Genomic DNA, 24,473 nt, shown 5'->3' on the forward strand with positions numbered 1-24,473 from the left:
ATGTATGTGCTTAACAGAGCATCAAAATACGTGAGGCGAAAACTGACAGAGCTGCAAGGAGAAATGGATGAATCTACTATTAAAGCTGTATACTTCAACACCCCTCTATCAGAAATGGACAGATCCAGCAGGCAGAAAATAGGTAAGGACATAGCTGAACTCAACAATCCCATCAATCAACTGCATATAGTAGACAGCTATAGACCGCTTCATCCAACAACAGCAGAATACACATTCTTCTCAAGCTCACATGAGACATTTACCAAGATATATCACATTCTGGACCATAAACACATCTTTAAAAACTTCAAAAAATAGGGTCTGGCCCAGTGGCACAGTGGTTAAGTGCGCACGTTCCACTTCAGCTGCCCGGGGTTCACCAATTCAGATCCCAGGTGCAGACACCGCTTGGCAAGCCATGCTGTGGCAGGCATCCCATATATAAAGTAGAGGAAGATGGGCATGGATGTTAGCTCACGGCCAGTCTTCCTCAGCAAAAAGAGGAGGATTGGCAGCAGATGTTAGCTCAGGGCTAATCTTCCTCAAAAAAAAAAAAAAACCACAAAAAACAAAAACAAAAACAAATTTCAAAAAACAGGAATCATACAACATCTGCTCTCAGATCACAACAGAACTAAACCAGAAACTAATAACAGAAAGATAGCTGGAAAATCCAAAAATACTTAGAGATTAAACAACACTATTCTAAACAACCCATAGGTCAAAGAAGACATTTCAAGAGAAATTTTTAAATATTTTGAACTGAATGAAAATGAAAACACAAATTATCAAAATTTGTGGGATGTAGCAAAAGCAGTGCTTAGAGAAAAATTTATAGCATTGAATGCATACATTAGAAAGGAAGAAAGATCCAAAATCAATCATCTTAAGTTTCCCCCTTAGGAAACTAGAAAAAGAAGAGCAAATTAAGTTCAAAGTAAGCAGAAGAAAAGAAATAATAAAAATTAGAGTAGAAATCAATGAAATTGAAAACAGGAAACTAATAGAGAAAATCAATGAAATCGAAAGCTTGTTCATAGAAAAGATAAAGAAAGTAGGTAAGTCTCTGGGCAGGCTAATTAAGATAAAATGAGAGAGGAAACAAACTACTAATATCACAAACAAAAGGGGACATCACTACAGATCTCATGGACAAGAAAAGCAAATAAAAATTATACTGATTGAGAAGGAAGATATAAAACTCTGTTTGTTCTCAGGTGACATGATTGTCTGATGAAAGAAATCAAAGAAGAACTAAATAAATATTCCATGTTCATAGATTACAAGACTCAATATTGTCAAGATGTCAGTTCTTCTGAACTTCATCTATAGATTTAATGCAATCCCGGTCAAAATTCCAACAAGCTATTTTATGCATATTGACAAACTGATTCTAAAGTTTATATGGAGAAGCAAAAGACACAGAATAGCCAACACAATATTGAAGGAGAAGAACCAACTTGGAGGACTAACACTACCCAACTTCAAGACTTACTATAAAGCTACAATAATCAAGACAGTGTGGTATTGATGAAAGGATAGACAAATAGATCAGTGGAACAGACAGAGAGCCCAGAAATAGATCCATATAAATAGAGCTAACTAATCTTTGACAAAGGAACAAATGCAACACAATGGAGAAAAGACAGTCATTTTAATAAATGGTGTTGGAACAACTGGAAATCCACATGCAAAAAAATGAATCTAGACACAGACCTTATACCCTTCACAAAAATTAACTCAAAATGGATCATAGACCTAAATGTAAAACACAAAACTACAAAACTTCTAGAAAATAACAGGGGAGAAGATCTAGATGACCTTAGGTTTGGCAATGACTTTTTAGATACAACACCAAAGGCATAATCCATGAAAGAAAAAAGAATTGATAAGCTGGACTTCATTAAAATTAAAAATTTCTCCTCTGCAAAATACACTGTTAAGAGAATAAAAAGACAAACCATTTATTGGGAGAAAATATCTGTAAAAGAGATGTCTGACAAAAGACTGTTTTCCAAAATATACAAAGGACTCTTAAAACTCAACAATAACAAAATGAACTACCCAATTAGAAAACAGGCCAAAGACTTTAACAGACATCTCACCAAAAAAAATATACAGATGGTGAATAACCAGATGAAAAGGTGTTCCACATCATATGTCATTAGGGCAATGTAAATTAAAGCAACAATGAGATACCACTACATACCTATCAGAGTGGCCAAAATCTCTAACACTGACAACATCAAATGCTGACAAGGACGTGGAGCAACAGGAACTCTCATTCACTGCTGGAGGGAATGCAAAATGGTACCCTCACTTTGGAAGAAAGTTTGGAAGTTTCTTACAAAGCTAAATATACTTTTACCATACAACCTAATAAATGAACTCTTGGTGTTTACAGCAGCTTTATCCATAATTGCCAAAACTTGGAGCAAGTAAGATGTCCTTCAATGGGTGAATGGACAAATAAACTGTAATAATCCAGACAATGAAATATTATTCAATGCTAAAGAGAAATGAGCTATCAAGCCTTGGAAAGATACAGAGGAAACTTAAATGCATATTACTGAATGAAAGAAGCCAATCTGAAAAGGCTATATACTGTATGATTCCAAGTGTATGACATTCTGGAAAAGGGAAAACTGTAGAGATAGTAAAAAAAAATCAGTAGTTTCCAGGTGTTAGTGGGGAGAGATGGATGAATAGGGGGACCACAGAGGATTTTTAAGGCAGTGAAACAACTCTGTGTGATACTATAATGGTGGGTGCACATCATTATAAGTTTATCCAAACCCATAGAACATGCAACACCAAGAGTGAACTCTAATGTAAACTACTGACTTTGGGTGATAATGATGTGTCAATATAGGTACAATTGTAACAACCGTTATTACTCTGGTGGGGGATGTTTATAAGTTGATAATGGGAGAGGCTATGCATGTGCGGAGGCAGGGGGTATATGAGAAATCTCAACGTTCAGTTTTGCTGTGAACCTAAAACTGTTCTAAACAATAAAGTCTATTAAAAAAAAAGCAAGTGGAAGAACACTATGTGTGACTCCATTTTGAAATAAAACTCATATATTTATATGTGTATATTCAAAAAATATAAATGTCAATCGAAATGAACTGCTAATGTTGTTTATTCCTTGGCATGGGAGAGCAGGGGCTTCAGAGATGTCACTTTTTACACTATACATTGGTAAGGGTGGAATGAATATCAGAGAAGTTTCTGCAGCCCAAACTGAAAGAACGTATGGAAGTAATTGCAGAACCACTTATCTGCAATCTTTCCGAATCACTGAGAATAGGAAAAGTATCAAAAGATTGGATGGGGCAAATGCCTTTATTTTTTAATAGGAAAATGCTGAAAATCATAGATAAAGTCCGACATTAACCACTGGAAAGATCTAGAAAGTTTTGCTAAATAAAGAATGCTTTTGGAGTTTTAAAGGAAGATGATCATTAAAAACTAGAATGAGTAGTTTAAGAACAAACCAGGAAACCTAATTTAATTTCCTTTTTTGATGTGATTATTACATTGGCAGCAGGTATGGTGTATCTTGAACTTAGCAAGGCATCTGACAAGATATATCATAATTTCCATGTAGATAATATTAATAAACTTGGGCTAGATGAGAGCATATTTACATAAATCTTTAGTTGGTTGAACAACTGTATATTCAAAGAAATTAACAGAATGATGTAACCTGAGGGAGATATCTACCGGCATTTCAAAAGGGTCTGCAGAAGCTCCATCATCTTCAACACTTTTATCAGTGACTAACAGGCATCAAGAGAACTCACATTTAATGGATGTCTATTATATGTCAACCTCACATAAGTTTCTTAAATAATGAATACATTTCTATGTAAGGCACTCTAAAAATTTTGTCTCATTTAATCCTCACAATAATCCTATGAGGTAGGTATTTTTGTTCCAGTTTTTTTGGTTTTTTTTTTTGAGGAAGATTAGCCCTGAGCTAACATCTGCTGCCAATCCTCCTCTTTTTGCTGAGGAAGACTGGCCCTGAGCTAACATCCATGCCCATCTTCCTCTACTTTTTTTTATATGTGGGACACCTACCACAGTATGGCTTGCCAAGCGGTGCCATGTCCGCACCTGGGATCTGAACTGACGAACCCCTGTCCACTGAAGTGGAACGTGCACACTTAACCACTGTGCCACCGGGCTGGCCCCTCCAGTTTTGTTTTTTCTTACCAATTAGGAAACTGAGGTTCAGAAAGGTTAAGAAAATTGTCCTACATCCCTCAAATTACCAAGAATAATGCTGCGTCTCTGCCTGGCAAAAACATTAACAGATGTCCTCCTACCTCTTTATGAGGTAGGGAACATTAGAGAAAGGACATATGCTCTGGGGAGAAGGTCTGACTAGAAGATCTCCAAGATTTTATGATTTAATGTATATAAAATTTACACAAAAGACAAAAATAGTATGATATTCCCTTTACCTAGGGATACACCATAGGATTTCTTTAAATCACAAGCCCTCCTAGAGCCCTGGCAGCTGAGAATTCTACCACTGAACCACCCATGCTCTCCTAATGACTCGAAGATATGATCTGAATATGTCAAAAATATGCAAGTTTTCAGCAATGCTCCTAGTCTATCAGATGAGGTGTTCTGTGAATTCTCTCTTTTTAAATCTTATCATTTATATTTAAAGACTGTCTTAAGAAAGACTACAAGATGTAAAGGAGTCAAGAAACCTGGATTCTGGTCTGAGGTCTGCTGGTCTTAAGTAAAATAATTTCTCCCAAATCTCTTTTTAATAGGTCAATGTATGCTGTAAATGTGTGCTCTAATATATATACATATATATTCTAATATATATAAATATTACAAAAATATATAATATATAATATAATGTGTGCTATAAATAACTGATTGCAGAGAGACAGGAGGGAATGTTTGATCACAATGACTTCAGAAAAAATATGCTGTATCATTTCCACTTAGTAAGCAAATGTTTGATAAGTGGTTACACTTAAATAACTTTGAAACATCTATGAAAGTACAGTGTTCAAGATAACCTAAGAGTTATATACCTTTAGTTAATGATTACAAATGAACTTAAGAAAGGTTGTCTTCCTTTTGCAATATTTTTTTTTTGAGGAAGATTACCGCTGAGCTAACTACTGCCAATCCTCCTCATTTTTCTGAGGAAGACTGGCCCTGGGCTAACATCCGTGCCCATCTTCCTCTACTTTATACATGGGACACCTGCCACAGCATGGCTTGACAAGCGGTGCCATGTCCGCACCTGGAATCTGAACCGGTGAACCCTGGGCTGCCAGGAAGCAGAATGTGCGAACTTAACCACTGCGCCAACAGGCCGGCCCCTCTTTTGCAATATCTTAAAACAGATATCAAGATTTAAGTGGTAACAGTAAAAGACTGTTTTTCCCTTCACATATATATATATATATGCATATATATATATATATATATATACACATATATATTTTGGTTTGGCCCTGAGCTAACATCTGTTGCCAATCTTCTTCTTTTTCTTTGAGGAAGATTAGCCCTGACCTAATACCTGTGCCAATCTTCCTCTATTTTGTATGTGGGATGCCACCACAGCATGGCTTGATGAGTGGTGTGAATGTCCCCTCCCAATATCCAAACCCATTAATCCCAGGCCGCAGAAGTGGAGCTTGCAAACTTAACTGCTACACCACTGGGTCAGGCCCACTTTGTATTTTTTAATTGGGCCTAGTAATTCATGTTCCCATAGCAAAAACTAAAACTTATAAAAATGAGTAATAAAATAATTACTCCCAAATTCTCCCAACAAAGATAATCTGTACATTTTTGTACTGCTAAAACAAAAATATTTTTGAGAATAACTAGAGGCCAAAAAGGATGTACAAATAAATAAACATTAATTTTGAAATATTTTTGCTTATTGTCCTTTTAATTATTAGAATCTGAAATATAGTGAAATTCTTCTGGAAGAATAAACAAATTGCAAATAATAGATTTTAATAATGAATAAAGTCATTGAATTATAGAGTCAAAGCCTAGCAAAAAGAGCCAACTACTAAAAGTTTTTAAAAAGTACATGTACTTTAAAAAATAGTAAAAGTTCATCACAGCATTATTCACAATAGCCAAGACGTGGAACCAACCTAAGTGCCCAGCAACTGATGATTGGATAAAGAAGATATGGTATATATATATATATATATATATATATATATACAATGAAATACTACTCAGCCATAAAAAAGGACAAACTCATCCCATTTGCATCAACATGGATGAACCCTGAGGGTATTATGTGGAGTGAAATAAGCCAGACAGAGAAAGACGAACTCTGTATGACTCCACTCATAGGTGGTAGTTAACATATAGACAAAGAGAACTGATCGGTGGTTACCAAGGGAAAGGGGGGTGGGGGGAGGGCACAAAGGGTGAAGTGGTGTACCTACAACATGACTAACAATAATGTACAACTGTAATTTCACAAGGTTGTTAACTATCATAATCTTAATAAAAAAATAGTAAACGTTATTGATGGTACAGAATAATGTTCCTAGCAGAGTCAAAGGATAAGCTTTTGACTTTTGACAAACTAGAGAGAATGGGATGCACTGTTCAATGTTTTTTGGACAGCAGCACATTGGTACAGAAAAGAAGTAATTAATTTAGGTCTTTACTTCACATCATCCCATAAAATATATTCTCGATAGGTCATAAAACAACAGAAGAAAATGAGCTAACATAAAAAATACGTACTGGAGAGAAAAATACTCTTCTGAGTCCTTAAAAAAAAAAAAAAGAGGGTGATAGAAAACAGAGAAATGTTTATACAATGTTTTTTCATTTTCAGGAGAATTTTATAAAACAAATACTAATATTAAGGCCACCAAACAGGAAATATATCTGACAAAAATAACAGGAGGGCAATATAAATAGTAATTATCACATGGAAAAAACATATAGCTCTATCAGTTATTAAATACAAGAATTATAAAAATTTCTGGAAGGATATACAAGAAATTGTTAATAGTGGTTACTTTCAGTACTGGAGGACTGAAGAAAATAAGCTAAAAGAAAACACACATAAGATGTTGAATTCTGTAGAATATTGTTTTGCCAAAAACAGTACCAAAAAAACCTGAGTTTATTCTTATTATGGTAAGAGAAAGCACTACCGTGACATATGCTGGCCTTTTTACTATGAAGTTGTTTAAATTCCTAATACCAAATGCACTTTTATAATTTATGGTTGGACCATTATTATTGACAGTTTTGTGAATTGAGAACATGAAAATGGCCAAATTAGTGGGCCCAAGAAAATTGACTGGACAATTATCCTTAAACCTACTGCCAAGATTGCACAATATGCATTTCTCTGTGTGTTTACCTACGTTCACTCATATAGATAGAAATTTGGGGAGAGTCCTTTTACCAGCACTTAGCTTTGTTACTTGTTATTGGGGACATATTTGAGGGGGACTACCAAGTGGTATTTGCAAAAGGAGTTTGAAAGAGGCCCATATATTATTCAAAGAAAAAAATCTATAATTTCAATTTTAAATTCTTTTACTACAGAGGTTGCAGCCATAGAGCAGCAAGTTCGGTGCTAGGCATATGGACATGGGCTAAATAAATAAAATATGCTATTCTCATATCATTACTTTTGACATGAGAGACAATGGTTCTTTTGACTTATAAAGAAGAGAAAGGCCATCTTTTCGACATCTTGGGAGTGGACCTTTGCGAATGAGTCAAAAGATCTCCAAATAGGATGACTTATTTACAGTTGTCCTGTCTTCAAACACAGAAACTATAATTGACTTCTAAGCAATTTCAAGGTATAAAGTGCATTTTCTAAGACAGGTGTCTGAAGTTCACTGAACTCTGACTAATTTAATTAACCTGTACAGAGGTTTAGAGGCCTTTGAGCTCAGTAAAGCCAAGTGACTTAAGATTGTTTTTCTAAAGATTAGATTTCCCTTGCAACTGTCATACTGGACAGAGATTTGGAAGGTTCTCAACCCTATTAAAGAAGGTTGCTATGAAACTTTCATAGCAACCCCTGGAAGGGAAACTGGCTCATTCTCCAATTTCTTTCTTTTTTTTCACCCTCTTCACCCATTTCACCCACTCTCCACCCTCTACTCTGGCAACCACCAATCTATTCTCTGTATTTATGAGTTCAGTTTTTAGGGCTTTTTTAAGATTCTACATATCAGTGAAATCACAGACTATTTGTCTTTATCTGTCTGACTTATTTCACTCAGCATAATGCTCTCAGAGTCCATTCATGTTGTTCCGAATGGCAAGATTTCCATCTTTTTTATGGCTGAATATTCCATTGTATACATATGCCACATTTTCTTTATCCATTCTTCTGTCAATGGATACTTAAGTTGTTTCCATATCTTGGCTATTGTAAATAATGCTGCAACGATCATGGGGATGCAAGTATCCTTTTGAGTTAGTGTTTTTGTTTTCTTCTGATAAATACCCAGAAGTAAAATTGCTAGATAACATAGTAGTTCTATTTTTAATATTTTGAGGAACCTCCATACTTTTTCCATAGTAGCTGTGTCAATTTACATTCCCAGCAACAGTGCACAAGGGTTCCCTTATCTCCATATCCTTGCCAACACATTTCTTGTTTTTTTGATTAGCCATTCTAACAGGTATGAGGTGATATTTCATTGTGGTTTTGATTTGCATTTTCCTGATGATTAGTGATGTTGAGCATCTTTTCATGTACCTGTTGGCCATTTGTATGTCTTCTTTGGAAAACTGTCTATTCAGATCCTCTATCTATTTTTTAATAAGATCGTTGGTTTTTTGCTATTGAGTTGTATGAGTTCTTTATATATTTTGGGTATTAACCCCTTATCAGATAAATGATTTGCAAATATTTTCTCCCATTCCATAGGCTGCCATTTCATTTTGTTGGTTTTCTTTGCTGCACGGAAGCTTTTTGTTTAGTCCCATTTGTTTATTTTCGCTTTTGTTGCCTTTGCTTTGGTGTCAAATCCAAAAACTCACTGCCAAGATCTCATTGTCTAATTATATCACGACCCTTATAAAGGGTATACTCAATTTAAAGCGGCTTGAATGAAAATATTTATTGGTTCAGATAACCAAAAACCCAGAGACAGAACAGTTCTCAAGATTGATTTATTCCAATGGGTATATTCCATTTCCCTTTCATTCTTTTGGTCTCGTGGCATCAGTTTAATTCTCAAACAAGTGGTGAGATGGCAACAAGTTTCAGGACTCATATCCACACATCGTAACATATAGCAAAAGAGAGAAAAGGTCATTTTCAGAAGGTTTCCTAGAAATAGGAGCCACCAGCGAACTTCTGGCTTTTCAATGGCCCAAATTCCTAAATCAATTCCTGACAAAGAGAATTAAGATTACCCTTAGAGTGCTCAGGCCCATCCCTGAAGCTATGGGTAAGGTCAGCCTTCCCTAAAGCACATGGGCTACATGGAGAGTGATTTCTACAACAAGATCAGAGTTGGGAGAAGAAGGATACGTGAAGTTTGGGTAGGAAAACAATGATGTACACTAGGAATAAACTCTTGGTTTTGTTCTAGTCCAGATTCAGGATAATATGGGAAATAATGTCTACTGTTTACTGCCCTATTATAAAAAGGATTTGAAGGGTCTTACAAAAATAGATAAAATATAACAAGATAACATATGAGTGAAGAAAAAAAGGTATAGAAGACCAAACAAGGGACAAGCCCATTGCACAAAATTCATTATGATCTTGTCCATTTGCTACATGTGCGACGCAAATTTGACTCTGAGCTTCCTATCTGTCAATGAGAGGAGGAAAACTTAATCAGTAACTGTATCAGTCAGGCCTCTTTTAATTGCAAGTGACAGAGATCCAAATCAAATGGGCATAAACAACAACAAAAGAAATGTATTGGCTCTTTAATAGAAAAGTCCATGAATGGAACTAGTTTTAGGTACAGATGGGTCCAGAGACTCAAACAATGTCCTCAGGACAGCTACCTCTGTGTTGGTTTCATTCTCAAGTGGGCTTTCACTTGCTGGCAATGATGGCCTTGAAAGCTCTAGATTTGCATGGTTCTTATGGCCAGTTATCCTAGTGAAAAGAGAGTGTCTCTTTCTGAGAGCTCCAGAAAAAATTTTTAGTTGGATTGTGAATGGCCCTGTTTGTGTTGTGTTCCCATCTCTGGACCAAACAATGTGGAGAAAGGAATGAGGCATCCTAACTGGCTAGTCTGGGTCACGTGCCCTCTCCCATGGGCAGGGGAAGTGAAGCTATATGATTGACAATCTCATCAGAAAAGCATTATCTTTCAGTGGCAGATTCAGAAAGGAAAAGAACTAGGCAGACAGAAAAAAACAATGCCTTGATAATGACATAAGTCCATGGATATAAAATATAGACATATCAATTGTTCAGAAGCCCAGCTACCCCTCAGACTAACACTTAAGAAAAAAAAAGACTCCTCTAGGAACTCAATAACACACTGATATATCTTATACAACTGTTTTCTTTACATTTCCCATATACACCAGTGGCAAAACGCCAACATGGTTTTTTTTTTTTTAATTCTATGAGGGAACAGAACAATAAAATCCAAACATATAACTATTTGTAATTTTACCAACAAATAAAATTTAGCATCTGCACAGAAAAGACGGAATGAATATCCTTCAGGTGTCTTAGTCACAACTCTTGGTTCCAGGGAACAGAAAAGCATTCACTAGAAACTAGTATAGAGAAAGGGTGGAGCAAAATGGTGGGGTGAGCTTACCTGGGATTCTCTCCCCTCCAAAATACAACAAAGGATTGGAAAAACTGAATTTCAGAGAATAAATCTAATGCCAACACGTTAGAGACCTACAATACCAACAAGGCAGAGATCATAAAACTTGCTGAAGGCCTCAGAGGCGCTGGAACGGGTAGGAGAGAACGTCGCTCCCTCCCCTGGAGTCTGCAATGGCTGCTGAGCAGGTCCAGGAAGGAGTGGGGGAGGGGCCGTGTGACCAGGTGATCATCCAGGACTCCTGCCGCTGGTTCAGTGGAAACCCACTGACTGGGGAAAGCTTCCATGCATGGGAACCCCATAAACCCAGGGCCTCGGGAGACCAGAGAACAGAACTGATCTGAATCCAGATGGGCCCGCGAGAATAGCAGCCCCTCCCTTGGCAAAGCTACTGGGCGCCGCCATCTTGCCCGAAGGCGGAGAGCTCATAACACGCAGCTCTCGACCCCCGTCTAGTGGCGACAGGCTATAAGTGCAACCGAATTCTACCACCATGCGAAAAAACTGCTCCTCTACCATCCAGCAATTTATAAAAGCCCCAGACCAGAAGGAAAACAATAAAAACATAGAATTAAGTCCTGAGGACTTGGAATTAGGTAAACTAAGTGATAATGAGTTCAGAGCAGCTATAATAAAAAAACTCAATGAGGTAGAGAGAAAGATAGAGAAACAAGCCAATGAGCTCTGGAGTTACTTCACAAAAGAGACTGAAATCATAAAGAAGACTCAAACAGAATTACTAGAGATGAAAAACACAATGGACCAGATAAAACAGAATATGGATTCCCTGAATGCCCATGTAGACAACACAGAAGAGAAAATTAACATAATTGAAGAAAGACAGGCTGAATGGCTCCAGACAGAGGAAGAAAGAGAACTAAGAATTAAAAAAAATGAGGAAAATCTCTGCAAGATAGTGGATTCAATGAGGAGTAAGAATTTAAGGATCACAGGAATTCCTGAGAACATGGAAAAGGAAAATGGAGCAGAAAGTGCGCTTAATGAAATTATTGAAGAGAACTTCCCAAATCTAGGGATTGACGGGGAAACGTGTGTAGAGGAAGCTTTCAGATCTCCTAGACTTGTCAATGTAAAAAGACCTACTGCAAGACACATAGTAGTACAATTGGCAAGAAGGAAAGATAAAGAAAGAATACTCAGGGAAGTAAGAAAAAAGAAGAGAATAACCTATAAGGGAGCCCCTATCAGACTTTCAGCGGATTTCTCTACCGAAACCTTACAAGCTAGGAGAGAATGGAATGACATATTCAAAGCTTTAAAAGATAAAAATCTTCAGCCAAGAATACTCTATCCAGCAAGAATTTCCTTCAGATACGAGGGAGAAATTAAATCTTTTCCAAACAAAAGTTAAGGGAATTTGTAACTAAAAGCCCTCCATTACAAGAAATCCTCAAGAAGGCTCTCATACCTGAAAAAACAAAAAAGGGAGAAAGGGGTCACAATCCACAGACTAGGGAGACCGATGGATAGAACCAGAACAAGACAGCAAATATTCAACTATAGCATTAGGGTAAAGGTAAGGAAACTACCAAAGCAAGGACGATCTTATCACTCTAACTACAAATTCATAACACGAGTTGGAATAATAAATGAAAATAATTATTTAGGAGGGGAAGAGCAAAGGGTCTAAATCAGTATTGGCCAAGTAAGTAAGAGACCACCAGAGAATAGACTATATTATACACGAGATTCTAAATACAAACTTCAGGGTAGACACTAAAATAAAATACAGAACAGAGTCACAAATCATAAATAAGGAAAAATCTAAGAAACCCAGCATAAGAAATTGCAGTATTAAATGGGTAGGCTAAAGCACACAGGAAAAGAAACACAGGAAAACAAGATAATGAGTGACAGATTGACAGCATCAAGTCCACATGCATCAATAATCACTCTCAATGTAAATGGATTGAACTCGCCAATAAAAAGACACAGAGTGGCAAAATGGATTAAAGAACAAGATCCAACAATTTTTTGCCTCCAAGAAACACACCTCAGCCCCAAGGACAAACACAGACTCAGGGTGAAGGGGTGGAGGACAATACTTCAAGCAAATAGCAAGGAAAAAAAGGCAGGTGTTGCATTTCTTATATCAGACAAAGTGGATTTCAAAATAAGACAGGTAAAGAGAGACACAGAGGGACAATATATAATGATCAAAGGGACACTTCATCAAGAAGAAATAACACTTATAAATATCTATGCACCCAACACAGGAGCACCAAGATTCATAAAGCAACTATTAACAGACCTAAAGAAAGATGTTAAAAACAACACAGTAATAGTAGGGGACCTCAACACCCCACTCACATCAATTGATAGATCATCCAGACAGAAAATCAACAAGGAAATAGTGGAGCTAAATGAAAAACTAAAACAATTGGACTTAATAGACATATATAGATCACGTCACCCTGAAAGAGCTGAATACATATTCTTCTCAAGTGCACATGGAACATTCTCAAGGATAGACCATATGTTGGGAAAGAAGGCAAGCCTCTACAAATTAAAAAAAAATTTAAATAGTAACAAGCATCTTCTCCAATCATAATGCTATAAGGCTAGAAATTAATTACAAGAAAAAAGCTGAGAAAGGCACAAAGATGTGGAGACTAAACAACACACTACTGAACAAGCAGTGGATCATTGAAGAAATTAAAGAAGAAATCAAAAAATACCTGGAAACAAATGAAAATGATAGCATGGCATACCACATCTAAAAGAATGAAAATTGACCATTCTTTTTCACCATTCACCAAAATAAACTCAAAATGGATCAAAGACCTAAAGGTGAGACCTGAAACCATAAGGCTTCTAGAAGAAAACGTAGGCAGTATACTCTTTGACATCAGTATTAAAAGGATCTTTTCGGGCAACATGCCTTCTCAAAGAAGGGAAATAATAGAAAGAATAAACAAATGGGACTTCATCAGACTAAAGAGCTTCTTCAAGGCAAATGAAAACAGGATTGAAACAAAAAAACAACCCACTAACTGGGAAAAAATATTTGCAAGTCATATATCTGACAAAGGCTTAATATCCATAATATATAAAGACCTCTCGCAACTCAACAACAAAAAATCAAACAACCCAATCAAAAATTGGGCTGGAGACATGAACAGACATTTCTCCAAAGAAGATATACGGACGGCCAATAGGCACATGAAAAGATGCTCATCATCGCTGATCATCAGGGAAATGCAAATCAAAACTACACTAAGATATCACCTTACACCCGTTAGAATGACAAAAATATCTAAAACTAATAGTAACAAATGTTGGAGAGGTTGTGGAGAAAAAGGAACCTTCATACACTGCTGGTGGGAATGCAAACTGGTGCAGCCACTATGGAAAACAGTATGGAGATTCCTCAAAAAATTAAAAATAGAACTACCATACGATCCAGCCATCCCACTACTGGGTATTTATCCAAAGAGCTTGACGTCAGCAATCCCAAAAGTCCTATGCACCCCAATGTTTATTACAGCACTGTTTACAATAGCCAAGACGTGGAAGCAACCTAAGTGCCCAGCAACAGACGAATGGATAAAGAAGATGTGGTACATATATACAATGGAATACTACTCAGCTGCAAAACAGAACAAAATCATTCCATTTGCAATAACATGGATGGACCTTGAGGGAATTATGTTAAGTGAAATAAGCCAGCTAGAGAAGGATAATCTGTGTATGACTCCACTCATATGAGGAATTTAAAAATGTGGACTAAGAACAATTTAGTGGATACCAGGGGAAAGGTGGGGTGGGGGGTGGGCACAAAGGGTGAAGTGGTGCACCTACAACACGAATGACAAACATTAATGTACAACTGAAATTTCACAAGATTGCAACCTATCATTAACTCAATAAAAAAAAAGAAACTAGTATAGCCAACTCACTGAGAGATGTAAACCAAATAGAAAACAAATAAGAAAAAATATTTTGCTTCCACCATTGTGTTCAACCATGCTACATCAAACCCCATTCCTTGCCCTTGAGCACATCTCAAGCAGATCCTATAGCCTTTGGGTCTCTTTTAGGTATTAAAAGGTCCAGGCTGATCTAATCTAATTTAAAACTCTCTCACATGCATTTTTTTAAAAAACAGCTTTATTGAGATATAAATCACATACAATTCACCCACTTAAAGTGTACAATCCAATGATTTTTAGCATATTCAGCGTTGTGCAACCATCACTATAATCAATTTTCGAACATTTTTATCATCCACAAAAGAAACTCACATCCATTTAAAGCCCCCCTCCTTTCTTAGCTCAGGGAACAGCTACCACTGGTGAGGGAAATGTCATCCCTTTTATCATTTTTCCTTGTTACTCAATATATTCCCCTCCCCCCACCCCCAATTCCAGGATTAGGGCAAGGAGGTGAGGCTCAGGGGAAAAGAGGCAAAGCCAATTTTACTGAGCTGGTAGGATGACCAAACTTTCCCAGTTTACCAGGCAACTGAGGAATTTCCTAGGATACGGGACTTTCAATGCTAAAATTGGAAGTTTCAGGCAAACTGGGATGGTTGGTCACCCTATGAGCTGGTGGTGTTTGCAGTTCACACTTGCTTGATCCATAGCTAACCATCACACTTTGTTACAGCAGCTTTCCAGGTGGTTCAACTCTTAGCTCTTCCTTGAGACACATTAACAACCTCTAAACTGGTTTCCTAACACAGGTTACAGCCTCTGGCTGATCTCTTCCCCCTCAAATCCTTTCCTTCAGCAGTATACGCTTCCACTGCTAGTAATATTAAATTTGATTACTGGGTTGAGGTGGTAACAACCAGATAGCTGCATTTTAACATCAAATTTCTACATTAATGACTAGCAAGTAATCTACAAGATGATACTTTGGCACCATGTGGATACTTAGCTTCCAATCTACTTTTCACCAAATGGTTTTAGCATTAATGATCTTTGACTGATTTATTTCATTAGGGGCTGCAAAATGGTTATTCTCTAATTCTAAAAGATGAATAATGTTGCTACAAACATCGGTGTACAAGTTTTTGTGTGGACATATGTTTTCCGTTCTTTAGGGTATATACCTAGGAGTGGAACTGCTGGGTCACATAGCAACTCTATGTTTAACATTTGAGAAATTCCCAGGCTATTTTACAAAGCAGCTCCACTGTTTTACATTCCCACTAGCAGTATATGAAAGTTTTGGTTGTGCCACATCCTTGTCAACACTTGGTAGTGTCAGCCTTTTGGGTTATAGTCATCTTAGTGGGTATGAAATGGTTATCTCAGTGGGGTTTTGATTTGCATTTCCCTAATGATTAATGATGTTGAGCACTTTTTCATATGCTTCTTGGCCAACTGTCTACCTTCTTCAGAGAAACGTCTACTCAAATCCTTTGCCCATTTTAAAACTAGGTTGTCTTTTTATTGCTGAGCTCTAAGTATTCTTTATACAGGCTGGATATGACCCCATGAATCAGACATATGATTTGCAAATATTTCCTCCTATTCTGTGGGTTGTCTTTTCACTGTCTTGATCTTATCCTTTGAGCATAGGTTTTTAATTTTGACGAAGTCCAATTTACCCATTTTTTCTTTTGTCACTTGTGCTTTTGGTGTCATATCTAAGGCTTTGCCTAACCCACGGTTACAAAGATTTACTCCTATTTTCTTCTAAGAGTTTTATCTTTTAGCTTTTATTTAGGTCTATGATCCATTTGAGTTAATTTTTGTACATGATGTGAGGCAAGGTCCAACTTCATTCTTTTGCATGTGGATATCCAGTTGACCAGCACCATTTGTTTAAAAACTATTCTTTTCCCAGTTAATTATCTTGGCACCCTTTCAAGAATCAACTGACTATAATATAAGGGTTTATTTCTGGACTCTCAATTCTATTGCACTGAGAATTGCACATACATTTATATGCAACTGAATATATTGCTATATATTCACCTTTATGCCAATACCACATTGTCTTGATTACTGTAGTTTTGTACTATGTTTTGAAATCGAGAAATGTGAGTCCTCCAACTTTGTTCTTTTTCAAGATTGTTTGGCTATTCTGGGTCCCTTGCATTTCCAGATGAACTTTAGGGTCATCTTGTCAATTTCTGCAAAAAAAGACAATTGGGATTTTGATAGTGATTGCATTGAATCTGTAGACCAATTGGAGAATACTGCTATCTTAATAATATTAAGTCTTCCAATCTATGAACCTGAGATGTCTTTTTATTTATGTATTATTGTTAGGTCTTTTTAAATTTCTTTCAACAATGCTTTGCAGTTTTCAGTGTACAGTCTTGCACTTCTTTGGTTAAATTCATTCCTTAGCATTTTAACCTTTTTGTTGCTATTATCAATGGAATTGTTTTTTTAACTCATTTAAGGATTGTTACTTGCTAGTGATAGCACTGCAGTTGATTTTGCATATTGATTTTATATCCTACAACTTTGCTGAACTTTAGTTTTTTTTGTGGATTCCTTAGAATTTTCTATATACAAGTCATGTCAACTGCAAATAGCATTTTATTTCTTCTTTTCCAATCTGGATGATTTTTATTTCTTTTTCTTACCTAATTGCCCTGGCTAGAACCTCCAGTACAAAGTTGACTAGAATTGGTAAGAGTGTAAATCTTGTCTTGTTCCTGACCTTAGTGAGAAAGTATCAAGTATGATGTAAGCTGTGTGTTTTGTTTTTTTGTAGACGCTCTTTATCAGGTTGAGGAAGCTCCTTTCTATTCCAAGTTTGCTGAGTGTTTTTATAAAGGGTGTTAGATTTTTGTCAAATGCTTTTTCTGTGTTGAGAGGATCATGTGATTTTTATGCTTTATTTTATCAATATGGTATATTACATTGATTTATTTTTGGACGCTAAACCAGCCTTGCATTCCTCGCATAAATTCTACTTGATCATAGTGTATAATCTCTCTTATGTTGCTGGATTCGGTTTATAGAACAAAATGAAGAGTCGATCTGAAAGGGCAAACAAAATACCCAGTATAGCTACCAAAGTCAGTGATAGAGTCAGGACCTACTGGTCCAATTCAGTGTTCTTTTTCCACTAGCAAAGTAATCGATACCATGAGTATACAGTTTGATGGGTGTAAGGAGAAATATAAAAATATCAAGATGTGGTCCCCTAACCTAAAAATACTTCTAATATTGTTAGAAGAAACTTATACACATGAAATAATGAGTAAATATTTTAAAACAGGACTAAAGCATAGAAAAATAAAATCAAAGTAGGGATTACCTTATGCTTCTTTTATATTCACATAGTGGAGAGCACAAAGTGTTGGCTTCAATAATCAATGCCTGGCTTCCTGGGTTGGACTTTTAAACTATCAAAGACTGAGACTAGAAAGCTAACCTAGAAGAAAAGAACTAACATTTAATGGGTGCTTATTATGTACTTGGTGGTTTAATATATCATTTAACCAGAAACCATGGTTCAGTTATTATTCCTGATTTATAAACAAGGGAATTAAGTTCAAGAAATTAATTTAACTCAAACTGAAAGCCAGCATACAATTCCAGTTGTGTCTGATTTGCCCAGGAATTTTGCTCTCTCTATGACATCCACATGCCAGAAGCATCTTAAAGCAGAAGACTTGGAGGTTGGTAGCCTAGCATTCAAGTCTCATAAACAACAGTAATTTGTTGTTAAACTTTGAGCAATTCATACCAACTCTCAGATCCCTATTTAATTTGCTTAAATAAAATAGAGATGATAAAATATTCTCCTCTTGTCTTTGGAGGATCATACAATGAAGCCCAAGCACAGGAGAGAGTTAGGCCAAAATATTAAGATTATGTGTACATGTGTATGTGATTCTTACATATCTGTATCTATATTCCAAAGCCAATAATGAAAACCATCTTTTTGAAAGTTATCATTGTTAGTAATAGTCTGAACAAGCAAGAAAATAAACCACTGGGGTTATTGTTGGTTTTTAAATAGTTTGACTCTCATTTCTCATAAATTACCTGGCAAATATTCTACACTGAAATTGTACTTTAAAAAGTGAAGAAAAAAGCTAAGATTTAAAGTTGAGGGAAGGGATGCATTAAAATAAAGGCAAGGCTCTTTCTTGGTATGTATGTTCATTAGTACCCAAATCTGTGCATGCTATTCATTCAGGCTCCATTAACTAGCTTCCTGACCAAAGGCAAGCTCTTTATATTGTGCTTCTGTTACTCTCCTAATACAGAAACAAAAGTTCTATTACTAGAGTGGTGTCTGTATAAAATGAGATCATAAATATGAAAGTGACAGAGAAACCTAGAACTTCACCGTCTGGGACCTGCTCATAGGAAAAGCATCTTTCATCACTAAAATCCATTCTCCCTATCTGTGGCCTCAGTTGAAAGAAATAACTTCCCTAAGCTTCCCAATTCTTACTATAGGTCTTTGTAAATTTTCAGATGAACCTTATGGTTAAGCCATTTCTCTATCTGGGAACAGAGGTAGAAGTAACCTGGTGAACACAAGAGATCACTTCTGCCTTTATAAGTCTGGGAACAATTATAATCTGCTTCCCAAGTCTAGGAATTTTTATGCTGTACTATTTTACTCTATATCCTTAGTATCTTGCCCAGGGCAATAAAAGAAAAAGAGTACACAACAAAAAAAAGAAAAATGAAAGAAAAAAAAAATTCTTCCTATTCCTACTTGGCTATAGACTGCATTCAGGGTAAGAATAAGAGACTCTACCATAATAGAATGGAAATTTTTATTTTACAAATGAAAAAGCAAAATACTGCTATTGAATTGACCATGAAGTCACATGTGAATTCATACCTTGCAGTTGAATTTTCCCAGTTCATCAACTAATTCCACTGAAAACAGAGTAAGCCTCTATCTGTGGAAGACACATAGACCAGATTTAACCATGATGATGGAGAGATGGCTGGCAAGATTAAGCAAAGGAAGTGACTGTAGCTCTGTTTCAAGTTCTTTTTCTTCTTGGAAACATTCTCCATGGCCATGTGAGACTTAAGACAAAGATTGTGACTGTCCTTGCCAGAGAAGTAAGTTAAAGCTGTGTCATAGAGAATTGTAGACTACTCTTCTACCTTTACCTGTGATATCCATGTCTCTCAGAAGTCTGGCTAAACCAGAATATTCTTTGCAATAGCATTCAAAGTCCTTACTTGGGTCACATCTGTTACCTTTAGAGAATATTCTGAGCTAGAAAGAGAGGCTCCCATGGCAACACAGGAATTTCTGCAATAGAAATAATAAAGGAACAGATAATTATATAAGTTGTTAAATGAGCCCTCCTACTGGCACTTCATTTTACAGGCTATTTCATGGCTCAAGAACAAGGGTAGATCAAGGACCATGGACTGTCATATTTCATAATTTTTATTAATTAATCACTTGAAACATCTAGTAGCTGAATCTTCCAGATAGTATACTTGATTTTATACCTGGAAATGTAGGTTCTAAGGGTCTTGTTTCTTTTACACTTCATTTTTTCCAACTTATAAATAGAAATAACTACTAAATTATAGGAGTCCTTTCAAGTATAACGAAAAACACATAATAGTTTCAATTCCTTAATGGTGCTATAATTTCAAAATAACTGAAAATACAGTGCAAAGGTGAGGGAAGACTGACCATAAGGATCAAAGGTAGAGAAATAAAAATGACTATGACTCTTCCCTCCTTACACCATAGTTATTAACTTTGCTAAAGGAAATCACAGGTGAATGGGCACATATACAAATCTGACTCATTTGAACATTAGCTGCTGAATTAGAGTTTATTACTAATTGGTCTAAGTTCAGCAACGCCCTAAGGATATAAAGATTCACCTATGTTCAGAAGATCCTGCTTAAGGCAGAATAAGAACCATTTTGCAGTTGAAAAACTGCAAAAATGACTAAAATATTTACATATTAATCACAACATTCCATTCATTAATCAAGCAATCGACAACGGTTTTCCTGTTGGGGAAGTAAAGATTAATCTCCTCCTTTTCTGTATGAGTCAAAGAATACATTTTTACCGAAACTTCATTCCTGAATCTCTAGCAGACCGAGCAGAACAGTGGAATTCTGTAGCCCCTGAACCCTCAAGGATCCTTTGTAGATTTCTTTCTGTTATGCCACCCCCTGTTGGAAAGAATAAGTAATACATTAAGTTGAATAGGTTTTTGAATAAAATTTAATGAATAATGACGACTGTTTACTTTACCTAGAATCCCCACACTGAAATTTCTCATTGATTCAAGAATTACTCTCTCCCTACTAAGCTATAATGAGACTAGAAAAGAATGATGAAAGACAAGACTACAGACTCTGAAGAACAAATGATAAGGTCATAGAACCTATATTATGGAATCTTTTATGTCCATTGTTTTATATAACAATGCTATATATTACTGACTTTAAATCTGAAAAGATTGCTCTAGGGCAAGGAAAATCATTGAGTGCTCTAGCCCTGCTCCCCCTCAATTAAAACAAAATCAAATTAAAATGAAAGATAAGGAAAGGCTTGAGGTAGAAGCTCCAAAAGCACAGCCTCAGAGATGTATCTGAAGGACAGAACCTGCTAGGTTCTCTCTCTGGCCCAGGATTCAATGAGTACCTGGACTTCATGGGAAATGGGGAAAACGCAAGGTGTTATACAGTTTATTCATAATAATATCAATTTTTTTCATTTCACAGAAGAATCCAATTCTACTTTATTAAAACTGCACAATCAAGAACTTCACGATGACTCATTTGAGGAAAAATCACTTAAATATTTGTATATAAAGAATCATATTCTGAACTGATATCAGATTATAAATATAAAATTAGTTTATTCATCTTTATATCATTCTCTGCTAGTATACAAGACATATTCAATAAACAGTTTGTATTGACTGATAAAATATGTGCTTTCTATCTCAAGCTATTCAAGTTGCTGAAGTAACTTGACTTTACACACTCTTTTAGACTCATTAACTTGGTGTTTTTTTCTTAGTGGTACACTAACATCACTGAGCCCTAAGAAGTAGAAAGAACACAGACTGAGAAGTCAGATTTAGATTGGAATCCTGGTTTCACTACTGTAGCTCTTCACAGCTATGTGATCTTAGATAAATTACTTAAATTCACTGAGCCTCAACTTTTTTGACCAAAGAAGGACATGCCTACCTCATGAGCTTGTTGTAAGGATTAAAATACAAATATCTTATTTCCTTCTAACAAATAACAAAATATCTGGCCACTAAAACTCCTGTTGCTTAGTTATCAGCAACTTTAGGACATAAGTAATACATCTTCCAAACACAGACTACATATCTTTTACGGTAGGGACCTGAATAAACAACTAGTTCAATATCCTCTTTTTTACAGATGAGGAAACTGGAGCCTAAATATGTTATAAGCTTCATTATGAAAGTCCTCAAAAGGAAACCACTATATTCTATTTATCTTTATATTTCCCAACGATGAATACTCATTAGGCCTTCAGGCTGACTTACCTACCTGCTGGTACTTATTTACATGAAATTTTAATAATTTGTCTATAGATCTATTCTGTGATCTCCTCAAGTAGAAAGACCACTTCATATTCATTTCTGTGTTTTCACATCTACCATAGAACCTGGCATATAATTAGCATTTGCTTGGTAAGGTTTGTTAAATAATCACAAATATTTTTGTATATACCATCTTCTTACCTAAGACTGTAAGCTTTTTGAGGAAGTAGTTTCTTGTGTAACTGCATCCCAAGTAATGCCTTGCACAGAGCAGATAACTTAAAAACTACATATTAAGCAAAGGCAACCTTAATATTAACGACTAAGTCGTCAAGATTAAATATGTTTAGTCTTAAATGAAAATGCATCACTCAGTTAAGTCTCTTTAACACTCTCTGAGTAATCTATAAAGGGTCTCAATTTGACAGATAACATACACTTTCTAACTGTTTATGTTTCAGGGATTCGCTACAGGTCAAAGCTTTCCTAAATTTCTGACACTATCCCTCTATCTGGCTTCTTTTTTTTAATTGTGGTAACACTGGCTTATACCAATACCTAAATTTCATGAGTACATCATTATATTTTGATTTACCTAGCCTCTTTTTAAAAGTTGGCCTTTATCTGGCTATTATCATTTTGACCCCTGGTCAGTTTTGGCATCACTGGTGGTGAGACAATCAGACATTGTATGCCTTCTGATGTGATGTAATATGAAGTATACAGAATCACTCCGGAAGTTCTTACTAAAAATATTTAACCAGAATCTAAATAAGCCTTATGTTCTAACTACTAGTTTATAGGAAATACAGAGGCTAGGAAATGCAAGCTAAAGAATACCAAAAGGAAACAATCTGATGAACCAGAAAGTAGGACACTTTATAGGATAAGTGGCCCAAACTTATTTTAAATGTCATTTTTTTAAAAAGTAGAAAAAGAAAAGGAAACCTTCTATATTAAAAGATACTAAGATAACAATCAAGTGTAATACTTGCTCCTTGACTGGATACTGATTTGAACATATCAGCTATAAAAAACATTCTGGGGACAACCAGAGAGAATACTGACTGAGTATTAAATGGTATTAGAGGGGCTGGCCCCGGGGCCGAGTGGTTAAGTTCAAGGGCTCCGCTTCAGTGGCCCAGGATTTCGCCAGTTCGGATCCTGGGTGCAGACATGGCACCACTCATCAGGCCATGCTGAGGTGGCATCCCACATAGAACAACTAGAAGAACCTACAACTAAAATATACAACTATGTACTGGGGGAATTTGGAGAAAAAAAGGAGGGGGAAAAAAAGAAGATCAGCAATAGTTGTTAGCTCAGGTGCCAATCTTTAAAAAAAATGGTATTAGAGAATTAATGTTTATTTTGATAGATGTGATAATAGTATTGTGGTTACAGTAGAATGCCCTTATTTTTTTAGGGATAACATAAAGATATGATGGCTTTATGTCCTGATGGCTTTAATTTAATTTTAAAATACTTCTGGATAAAAAAAGATGAGACATGGGGCTGGCCCCGTGGCCGAGCGGTTAAGTTCGCGCGCTCCGCTGCAGGCGGCCCAGTGTTTCGTTGGTTCGAATCCTGGGCGCGGACATGACACTGCTCATCAAACCACGCCGAGGCAGCGTCCCACATGCCACAACTAGAAGGACCCACAACAAAGAATATACAACTATGTACCGGGGGGCTTTGGGGAGAAAAAGGAAAAAATAAAATCTTTAAAAAAAATAAAAAATAAATAATAAATAATAATTATTAAAAAAAAAAAAAAAAAAAAAAAAAGATGAGACAAATGTGGCAAAATTTTAAATCTAAAGAATGAGTGAGTATTCATTATGCTATTTTCTACTTTTTTATATGTTTGAGAAATTTAATAATAAAAAAACAAAGATTGTCTTTATATTTGTGTCATTCTGATTCTCGGTCGCCTTATCTAATTCTTTAAAAAGTGTTCATTTCTAATGAGCAATTATGTACTTAATTGTTCTTATGGTTATCATCAGGAGCATATGAGCCAACTGTTCTGGCTACAAGGAAGAATTTGGTGATCAGATTTTCAGGAACTGAGCGAGTATTATATTATCCAGGGATATTACCTAAACATTTGCTTACACTTTATTAGCAACTAGGACATTTGGCCCTAACACAGTGTAGCAGTAGCATTGAATGTGGTGTGCCTCACC

At 36.0% G+C, this 24,473-nt stretch overlaps 1 protein-coding gene across 8 annotated transcripts in view; it reads right to left on the minus strand.

The window, feature by feature from the left end:
• The window catches only part of CUTC (cutC copper transporter), a 57,977-nt gene that overhangs the window by 5,655 nt on the left and 27,849 nt on the right, over positions 1–24,473 (minus strand). For 3 of the 8 annotated variants that reach the window (XR_011421924.1, XR_001378881.3, XR_011421927.1), the window contains 4 exons: positions 20,824–20,929; positions 19,611–20,036; positions 18,063–18,179; positions 16,763–16,920 (listed from right to left, as the gene is read on the minus strand). Coding sequence is in view for 2 of the 8 variants with exons in the window: in XM_014733157.3 (XP_014588643.1) it covers positions 19,922–20,036; positions 20,824–20,929 (221 nt within the window). In the remaining 6 variants the exon portion in view is untranslated. Of the gene's footprint in view, positions 1–16,762; positions 16,921–18,062; positions 18,180–19,525; positions 20,037–20,823; positions 20,930–24,473 lie in introns of those variants that run through there. The other 5 variants (XR_001378880.3, XR_011421929.1, XM_014733157.3 and 2 more) reach the window with 3 other exon arrangements.

This window comes from Equus caballus, chromosome 1 (assembly GCF_041296265.1).
Source record: "Equus caballus isolate H_3958 breed thoroughbred chromosome 1, TB-T2T, whole genome shotgun sequence".
Lineage (NCBI taxonomy): Eukaryota > Metazoa > Chordata > Mammalia > Perissodactyla > Equidae > Equus > Equus caballus.